This window comes from Lucilia sericata, unplaced genomic scaffold, assembly GCF_015586225.1.
Source record: "Lucilia sericata isolate MDLA Ls3-8-SP2 unplaced genomic scaffold, ASM1558622v1 Contig000903F_arrow, whole genome shotgun sequence".
NCBI classification, from domain to species: Eukaryota; Metazoa; Arthropoda; class Insecta; order Diptera; family Calliphoridae; genus Lucilia; species Lucilia sericata.
In genome coordinates, this window is record NW_023994890.1 from 103,266 (window position 1) to 113,680 (window position 10,415).

At 30.3% G+C, this 10,415-nt stretch overlaps 1 protein-coding gene across 4 annotated transcripts in view; it reads right to left on the bottom strand.

Moving 5' to 3' along the window:
- LOC119608961 overlaps positions 1–9,981 on the bottom strand; it is a 42,205-nt gene extending 32,224 nt beyond the window's left edge. For 3 of the 4 annotated variants that reach the window (XM_037963598.1, XM_037963596.1, XM_037963599.1), the window contains exons 1-2: positions 8,694–9,981; positions 3,588–4,772 (exon numbers count right to left, since the gene is read on the bottom strand). In XM_037963598.1, coding sequence (XP_037819526.1) covers positions 3,588–4,666 — 1,079 coding nt within the window. In that variant the 5' untranslated portion in view covers positions 4,667–4,772; positions 8,694–9,981. The remainder of the gene's footprint in view (positions 1–3,587; positions 4,773–8,693) is intronic. The other variant, XM_037963597.1, reaches the window with a different exon arrangement.
- Between the last annotated feature and the right edge of the window lie 434 nt (positions 9,982–10,415).

The following is a 10,415-nucleotide window of genomic DNA, read 5'->3' on the forward strand; positions in this document are numbered from 1 at the left end:
GTTAGTTAGTTAGTTAGTTAGTTAGTTAGTTAGTTAGTTAGTTAGTTAGTTAGTTAGTTAGTTAGTTAGTAGTTAGTTAGTTAGTTAGTTAGTTAGTTAGTTAGTTAGTTAGTTAGTTAGTTAGTTAGTTAGTTAGTTAGTTAGTAGTTAGTTAGTTAGTTAGTTAGTTAGTTAGTTAGTTAGTTAGTAGTTAGTTAGTTAGTTAGTTAGTTAGTTAGTTAGTTAGTTAGTTAGTTAGTTAGTTAGTTAGTTAGTTAGTTAGTTAGTTAGTTAGTTAGTAGTTAGTTAGTTAGTTAGTTAGTTAGTTAGTTAGTTAGTTAGTTAGTTAGTTAGTTAGTTAGTTAGTTAGTTAGTTAGTTAGTTAGTTAGTTAGTTAGTTAGTTAGTTAGTTAGTTAGTTAGTTAGTTAGTTAGTTAGTTAGTTAGTTAGTTAGTTAGTTAGTTAGTTAGTTAGTTAGTTAGTTAGTTAGTTAGTTAGTTAGTTAGTTAGTTAGTTAGTTAGTTAGTTAGTTAGTTAGTTAGTTAGTTAGTTAGTTAGTTAGTTAGTTAGTTAGTTAGTTAGTGTTAGTTAGTTAGTTAGTTAGTTAGTTAGTTAGTTAGTTAGTTAGTTAGTTAGTTAGTTAGTTAGTTAGTTAGTAGAAATACTCCCTGACAACTATCAGGATTGTTGTGTGGTCCTTCACCAGAATCTCTACTGGGAATTGAACCCGTGATCTTTGGCCTGACAGGCTTAAACACTACCAACTAACCTATCGAATGTACTCTAAAATGAAATACATACACTGTCTGAAAGACCATTTCTTTCAACGGAAATCTCTGAAATATGATTTAAAATTTTCGAAAAATTAAATTAGGTTTATTTGATTTTTCGAATATTTTTTCTTCTGTTTTCAATTCTTTTTTAATATAGAAATGTGTATTAGATTTGTGGTGGTGGTGTTGAAGAGGGTTTTACAAAATAAATCAATTAAAGTTTTATAAAGTTAAAACAATCTTGTGTGTTAAGGAGTTCTTTCAAGTAACTAATTTGTGAAATAAAACGTTTTAATCATAGAGTGTTTTTAAGTGTTTGAAAAAAAGGTTCCAATTTTGTTCCCCCAATTTCTCCGAGGATATCAGCTGATATTTAGTTTTCAGCCATCTTGAAACAATTCTGTAGAGTTCTATTGAAATCTAATCACTAATTTCAAAAAATCTCAAATATTTAACATTGTGACCTTTGACCTTTTAGTACACATGTTTTAAAACTGAGCAATTTTGCTGAAATCTTTCACAAATATGTCTCTCTCAATATAGGCTATAGTCAAGACTATAGGCAACACTATTGTCTATACAATAGACAAGAATATAGTCGGGACTATAGACAAGATTATATTGTTATGTAGTTAGTTAGTTAGTTAGTTAGTAGAAATACTCCCTGACAACTATCAGGATTGTTGTGTGGTCCTTCACCAGAATCTCTACTGGGAATTGAACCCGTGATCTTTGGCCTGACAGACTTAAACACTACCAACTAACCTATCGAATGTACTCTAAAATGAAATACATACACTGTCAGAAAGACCATTTCTTTCAACGGAAATCTCTGAAATATGATTTAAAATTTTCGAAAAATATTGAAAATGTTAAGAGTATAAACAGAATATCAATAGGAAATGGTGTAGCCTTTGTCAGTTAACAATTGCTATTGTACTACTCTCTCAATAAATGTATAGTATTTGTTTATTGTGTAGGTAGATTTGTATGTATGTTTTAGTATATAAATAACAACAATAAGAACAATTGACTTACATACAAAACCCAAGTTAGATTTACAACTTGTAAAAGTTTTGTGACTGGTTGAAAAGTTTAAATTTAAACTGCGTTTGAATTTACAGTTGCAATTGTTGGTTTGTTGTTGTTATTGTTCTTGCAGTTTGCAGGCATTTTACATTTTGCGATGACATTAAACGGAAATACGCAATACAAACCTATGAAAACCTTAAGAAAGAAAAAAAAGAAGAAAACTTGGGCAAAACTTAAAATAAATTGTAGTTTAGTGGTACGATCTAAAGGGGTAGGCCAATCAAAAAAGTTATTACAAAGAAATTAACTATAGGAAACAGATTGTAATGGTCTACATAATAACTATGATCTTATAAAAGCTCACTTTTAACAGCTTATTAATGTTTGGTAAGCAGTAAAACTTTCAGAAAGCTTTACTTTAGATTTAATCAAGCTTATCTTAAACCAGAACATGATCTTATTAAAGCTCAATCCTAAAAGCTTTTTGATGTTTAAGAAGCTTTAGGAATTAAACATGTGACCCTAGACCTAAAGCTTTCAGTGCTTTTAGTTTAAGTTCCGTAAAGCCTTAACAAAATGTTCTCAAATGCTTGGAATCATGTATATTAAGTTTATATCCGAACTTTATTGTTTATTTCTCCTTTTCAAATTGCTTACACCCTGTGTTTTTATACATTTACCATTTCAATCATATATAACTTTATGTTATGCGTTTAAAATTACAGACAAATCAAATCAAAAATGTAAAACTTTTCTAATCTAAATACTGAAAAATAAAAGTTTTTAGTTTTCTCATAACTTTTGACTTTTAAATGTAAATGTTATTTACATACGTATGTATGTAAATACTGGTAATAATTTTTATTTTACCTTTTAAAATATAATTAATAAATAATTAAAATCCTAATAAACTGAATTTATATGTTCGTAAAGTTTATAAAAAATAACCCAGCAGACAATTGTGGTTAGTAAAACTTAAACTAAGTAGTACAATAGACATGAAATTTAACATGAAGCATGAACTTTAAGTGGAAAATATTCCAAATTAAGTTTAGGTGATAAATCTCTTAGACCCCTCTGCAGCAGCCCTATGTGATCTCAAAGTAAGCCACCTCCGATATCTGTATTGGTCCTATTGGGAAGTAGCATCTAAAGTGAAGAATAATCTTTTATTTCTAAATAAAATATCACATATAACGATGGACCTAGAAGACCCCTCAAGGGGTATTCAGAATAAACAAAATATATGGAGCAGTTATTTCCTTTAATGTCTAACTACCCAAGTAATGCGAAAGGAGAATCAATCATTACCTTAGTATGCCCAAGTAATCTAAAGAGTTGTCTCCACGAAATCGATTTGATTTTTCTGACTTTCTCTTTGTAATCTAGGGAGGGACGATTGATATGTAACTACCCAAGTAGTGCGTAGAGAGAATCAATGATTACCTTAGTATAACCAAGTAATCAAGAGAGTATTCTCCACAAAATCGATTTGAGCTTTTTGACTGTCACTTTGTAACATATAGAGTGGCGATCGAATACCTCCTAAGGCAATGTAGAAAAGCTTTTAAAGCTCAATTAAAGCTTCTCTCCTTAATGTATTTAATACATTGTGAATTTTAAAATTTTAATTTGAAAATTATCACCTTTACACACACAAACCAGAAAGTACTTTTTTAAATCCCCTTTTCAAACAACAAACTAAATTCTTTTTTCTATTTAACACAAACATTTAAAAATGCTTATTATTCCTTAAAAAAAAAAAAAAAAAAAAAAACAAATAAAAAAGAAAACCTCTCTTACCTGGCAGTTGTACAGTCACGATACAGTATATCAAAGTCTTTGCACGACAACAGCTTACAACGATTCACCCCTGGTTGTATGGCACCCAAACCGCGCAATATTCGCACCTGTTCAACATTGCACACCAACGGCACAATGTCTAAACGCTTCAGTTTCGTATACACCGTATGTAGGCCACCGACTAAATGTTTCAGAAACAATTCAAAAGCCTGCGGCAGACACAACATTGTCTCACCGCTTATAATAAAAGCGGCAACTTTCTGACCACGATACTCTACCAATTTACACTCATTGGCACTGGGATCTGAGGTGGAAATGGGTGGCGGGCTATTATAGGTGCGTGGTGGTACATGATGATGAGCCGCCGCCATTAGTTCTAGCGGCGAGGCATGATGCATCATTTGTAGGGAATTGAGCAAACCCAACGAATGGGGTGGCAAACCATGGGGCATACGTGGTGGTAGACCGGCGGGTAAACCGTTCGGTGTGGGTACACCACCCACATGTGGTGGTGGGCTTAATTGATGATGTTGCTGTTGCATTTGTTGCATCATTGAGTGGTTAAGTGAAGTAACAGGGCTGACAGCACTGGGGTGGCGTGTGGGTGAAGAGGCTGGTGAACAACTGGAACCACGACCGGTATGTGAAGATCTGCCATTGGGACGTTCATCACCTCTATCAGTACCACGACTACTGCTATTATCACGTCCACCGTTTTGTTGTTGCTGCTGTTGTTGTTGTTGTTGCTGCTGATGATGCATCAGCATGGTGGCTGAATTCATTATATTATTATTGTTAAGAATATTACTATAATGTGTAGGACTAAGTTTTTGATGTAAAGGACTTTTGTTGTTGTTGTTGTTGTGATTGTTATTGATTAAAATTGTATTATTATTATTATTGTTGTTGCTGCTGTTGCTCGTATTGTTCATTGCCGCTTTCTTAGTGGCGTTATAAAGATATTCACGTTTGAAATTTATTAATGCCGAGGTCGACTTTTCATAGTCCAAACCATTTGTTGAGCTTTGATTCTTTTCACTTATATTCAGATATTTTGTGTTATCACAGTTTGAATTCATTATATTTTGAAAATGTCTTTAAAGACATTATTTTTTGCAACACTTTATCACTGTTTATGAAAAATTTTTTAACACTTTTTTAAATTTCAGTTTAATTTGTAAAAATCTGCAAAGAGAAGGAAATAATAAAATGTTTAGTAAAAAAATAGTATTCAAATTGTTTTTCTTTATCAGAAATCTAGTTGAGTTTTTGAAAATATTAAAAAATTTTGAAATTATTTGAAATCCTCACAGTTTGAAAAAGCTTAATTTAAGCTTTTAAAAGGTTTAATTAATTGTTACTGATTAAAGTTTGTTTTCTATTTATACAAAATTTTTTTTTTTTTTTTGTAATTTTTACAATTATTCTTAAAACTGGTTATTTTCTTTAACAAATATTCTATTTTGTTACTATTGATATGTATTAAGTGTTAGTATTAATGACATAATGACATTGTTTTAATTAATTTTTATTGCATTTTATCGATTTTAATCAATTCAATTCAAAATCAATCAGCAAATTATTTGAATTTCATTTTAATGGCGTTAATTAGTTAAGTGTATTTAAATTAGCTCAATGTTTTAAAGCTGCCAGAAGAAATTTTCCTTAATGTAAATTAAGTTATTAAAAAAGTAAAGAAAAGTTTAGTTCTAATAACTAAAAATATTTTATTTACTTTTCTTAATGATCGTAAAATCGTATCTATTGACTTTCCCTTAGAGGTTAGATTTTGCTTAGGCTGCTGTACCGCAATTGAGATCATTTATTAATCCCCGAAAAAGGATTATAAGAAGAAAGGAAGAGAAGATCGATATGAAAAGAATGGAAAAGAAAAGTGTGAAAGGCCGAATGTGAACAGTATTTCACACCTAATTTGGCAAATTTCAAGTCTGAAATATACACCGATCTTAGTATAAAGTAGCGTATATATTCCTGGACTGGACAATTGCTCAGACAATGAGTCAATCCTTATTTTGACAAGTTCTTCAGAAGTCATTATAACGAAGACCCATGCGCCTTACATGATTTCCAAGTTTGCGGATTCAAACGAATGTAGAGCCTGTAGAGAGAACAGTGAAACTCTGGAGCACTTTCTTTGAAATTAGATCCAAATATCTTGGGAGTGATATTATTCCGGATATAACATAACTGATTGGAAAATACTTAGAATTTACGTCCAGGAAACTGAGTTTCTGAACATCGGACGATAATACATTTAATGAATACTATATAAGGTTTTTGATTTTACCAACAAACATGTTCATGAATAGGAGCGCACAAGAGGCCCGATAGTGGTCTAGGTGTATTTTTTCGGATTTGATGTAAATACATCCTCCTTTCAACCACACCTAGCTTATCAGTCTAGGGATTGTTGGTTCGATTCCCACCAGAGACTGTGGTCTGCTTCACTGCTCGGTAAATTGTGTTAGAATATAATTGTTACTTTATCGAAAAAAGGACTTATTCTTTACTATGAAATCTGTGCTAAAATCATCGGTCCTTCTGTGTAGTAAATTCGACTGCTTCTTTGGTAGTTCTCTTTGTACTGAGATACTGAATAATTGAGAATCGGAATGCTTTACTATAAAATATAGAATTTGATGAATTACTTTAATATCAAGATTTGGACAGAAAGACAGACGTGCGAATATCTATTTCGCTATCTATAAGGATTGAGAATGTATTTTACATTATAGGCAAATATACATCAAATCCGAAGAAATACACCTTGCCCTCTAACGGGCAAGGTGCGCTCCTTAACCATTGCCTCAGATGGGATCAAACCCACGACCTCCGGTCTACCAGACTGGAACACTAACCACTAACCTACCGGAGACCACCGGTCAAAAATAATCAAAATTTTAAATGTCAAAAATTGTGGAAATTTAAGAAGTAGATATAAACAGCTCGTATTATTGTGGAATCGGTATCAGAATAATTTAGATATTTATTATAGTTGTCAATATTATTATAAAATTATCAACTTCGATTCTAAATAATTAATTGAGGATTCTATATACAATTTGAGAGCTGAATATTATGAGCTGTTGAGTGATAATTAGTTCACTTTGGCAACATTTTATTAAATCTTTAAAGTATAAGTTGGACTTAAAAGCGCAGTATGCTAGTCAGTCTGGGGTCACGATGGATTTCAATTCCCATCAAAGACTCTAGTTTCTGGATTTAAAACATATCATTTATGTTTTGTTTAACATATAATTTCTTTTAAAATTTCCACATTTGTTTACAAAATATTTCATAAATTAATTAAAATGACACATAATATGTTGCATACTTTTAGGGGCATTTAAAAATACCGATGATCAAAATCGAGATCACTTTAAACTTATGAACTTTTTGAATGTGATTGTATGACCGCCTGTTTTACAATATCGAATTTTATTTCTTAGAAATATATTGAAAACAAAAACAAAAATTATATTTTTTTTGGTTATTTTCAATATATTTTTTTTTTAAGAATTAAAAGTTTTTTTCACATTTAGAGAAACCGGCTGTTGATGTCTGTTCATACTAATAAAAAACTATCGCAAATTGTTTTTATTTTTCAATACAAACGCAATGACAACGCAACGTTGTCAACATTGAAACAATTCGTTGTCGAAATCTAAATTTTATACACATCCGTGGTCTAAATGTTAACAAACGTGGAAAGCTCACTATTGGCAACGGATTGTTTTTTAATAGTGAGCTTACCATGTTTGTTAACATTTAGGCCACGGATGTGTATAAAATTTCAATTTCGACAACGAATTGTTGCAATGTTGTCAACATTACATAGTGTTGTCGTACGTATGTTTTTACTTTTACAACGGATGTTATTGAAAAACTATAAACTCTTTGGTGTCAATTTGGTACCAGGCGTATATATTTATTTTTCTCTCTAGGTAGTTTTAAAGAAATCTTCACTTGCTTTTCTTTTGCTCGCAAATTTTGTTAAAAACTTTAAATAGTTTATAGACGATCAGTGTAAATTTGTTTAAACTTTAACTAAATTTTTTTAATTTAAAAAATTTATTTTTCCGGATCAAAATTCAATAGTTCTTTTAAGCTTATTGATAAACAATTTCTTAAATTACACAAGCCAACAAATGTTACTCGATCACATTCAATTCAAAAGATATCGTGTCCTAAATCTGCAGTAATTGAACGTCGCTGAATCCAATTCTAGCATCCGATTTTCTATATCAAACCCTCGTTTAATCTCTGTTATATCTTGTTCCAACTTCAAGATATTTGAACTTCAAGATATTTGGAACATAAATTGAACTAAATGTTCTATAAGAAACATATATTTAGGTCAGAATTTGATACAAACTTTAGTTTAAGATATATCGAAGTATAGACAAAATATTGAGGAAGTAAAACACTGATTTTAAAGTCGACAGATTGGTCTATCAGATGACATAACAAGCTTTAAGAACTAATGTGTCTTAGCGATGTTATAACTTCTCAATTATGGCCAAAAACGGGATTTTTTTCAAATTTAAGGATTCAATATCTGGAAAACCTTTTAAAGTCAACAAGATATCTCGAAGAATAGACAAGATGTTGAGGAAGTTAAACACTTTTAAAGTCAACAGATTAATCTATCAGATGACATAACATAAAACTAATGTGTCTTAGCGATGTTATAAAGTCTCAATTATGGCCAAAAAAACGGGATTCTTTTTTTAAACTTCAGGCCACAATATCTCGAAAATCTGATGGGATGTAGGAATTCTAAGACCAGATTCGGATTCAGCAAAGTTCTCTAGATGAAATTTTGTTGGCCTGTATTATCAAAGACCTTTAACACAAAACTTTCATAAAAAATTGTTCTCAGAAAAGAAAATATTTAAGAACAAGAGCAAGTCTTTAATATTTAGAATTTTTTTAAATTTCTGGAATAGTTTTATTGAGAGAACAATTTTCTTGCACCATTATTATTTTTAACAAAAATATTTTATCACTGTAACTATTTACTTATAGTTTAATTTTGCTTAAAAACTCAACTGTATAACGAAAATTATTTAAAAACATATTCACCTTTTTTGTAATTAATTATTTATATTCAGTTTTAAACAGTTTTATTTCAATTAATTTTGTTATTAAATTTTTTAACTAATTTTTTTTAGGTTTATTTTTCTTTCAAAGAAATTTGTTTTATTTTTCTTTTAAATAAACAATTTTTTTTTTTTGTTTGTAGTAAATAAAAATTTATTTTAATTAATTTTTATAAATTATTTATTTGAATGGTAATTTCTTTATAAGTATTTGTGAGACAGTTAAATAGTTTTGCAATTAAAAATATGTTTTTCTCTTGTTGTTGTTGTTGCGCTAAAACGGAAATGAACTTTTTTAAACAACCGTTATTAAGTATTTATTTGCGGCGACAAAACGTATCATATAGACGAACCGTAGTAGCAAACAAATGAGAGACGATGACGACAAGCGTTATAATGATGTTGTTAACCGACGGCGTGTCACACGACGTATGATTATTGCTGGAAAACGTTAAGCAATCGTAACCGAAAAACACCAAACGTAATGGAAATGGAAAACAACAACACAATTGTACAAAAAAAAATATTATATATATGTATGTATTTGTAGGTATGTACAAATGTATGTATGTTTGCAGTTGTATGGGTATTTGTAATAAGGGGAGCAAAGACACTTTTACAAATATAAATTATTTCTTTCGTTTCTTTTTTTGTTTTTCTTTTTTTTTATGATTATTTCTTTTTATTATGCCATTTCAACTGGCAGCAGCTCTTTATTGATACATACTCACACTTAAATATAACTTTATATACTGGGGATTCTATTTTTCTGGCTTATTTTTTTTGTATATTTTGCTCTTTTTTTCTATTTGTATTACTTTTTGCTTATTTATTTGTAGATTTTTTTACACATTTAATTTACAAATGAAATGCGCGCGCGTATGAGGGATTTTTTTTTTTTTTTTTTTGCTCATTTAGTTGTGTTTTATTTGTTCAAGATTTTTCATTTGTTCAAATCCGACGACAATTGTACAACTGGCTAACGAAATAGATTTGTTTACGTCAGTCATTCACTCACTCACTCATTCACTGACTGACTGACGGCAATAACCAGCAAATACTACTACGACGGCCACGATTTTCAAAAACACATATAGGTGGTACTCTGCCTGCTGACGTTTTGGCTGTATAACTAACTAACTGACAGACTAAAATGAATGGACTGTCAGCTAAGAGGTGTATGTTAGTTCGTTATTTCGCTTACTTTTTTAGCTCGCTGCTGGGTCTGTGTGTTTTGTGAATGTTGTACCTTCACTTACGAATGACAAATTCGTAATGAAAAACGAAACATTGCTACGAATATCAATGTGTTTTTCAATACTCACACATTTATTAAATAATACACTCTCAGGCTTACACACACAGATACTCTCCTATACAAACACACAAATTGTACAAAACTCAAAGAAACAAAAAAAAAACAAACTATTAAATGTTGGTTTGGTTTGGTCTGTTGGCTGGTTGTTTTATTTTTTTATTACGATTCTTTTCTCTGCTTTTACACACACACACACTTACGTACTCACAATTCCATTCAAATACTCAAATTCATTTACTCTTACAAATACAACACAAATGAAATGAATTGAATTGAAAACAAGAAACACGAACAAATCGACAACAAAAAAAAAAACATCATAATAAAAAGAGAGTGAGTACAATTGTTGTGTTTTTATTATTGTCTACATTTGTTTGTAGCAATGAT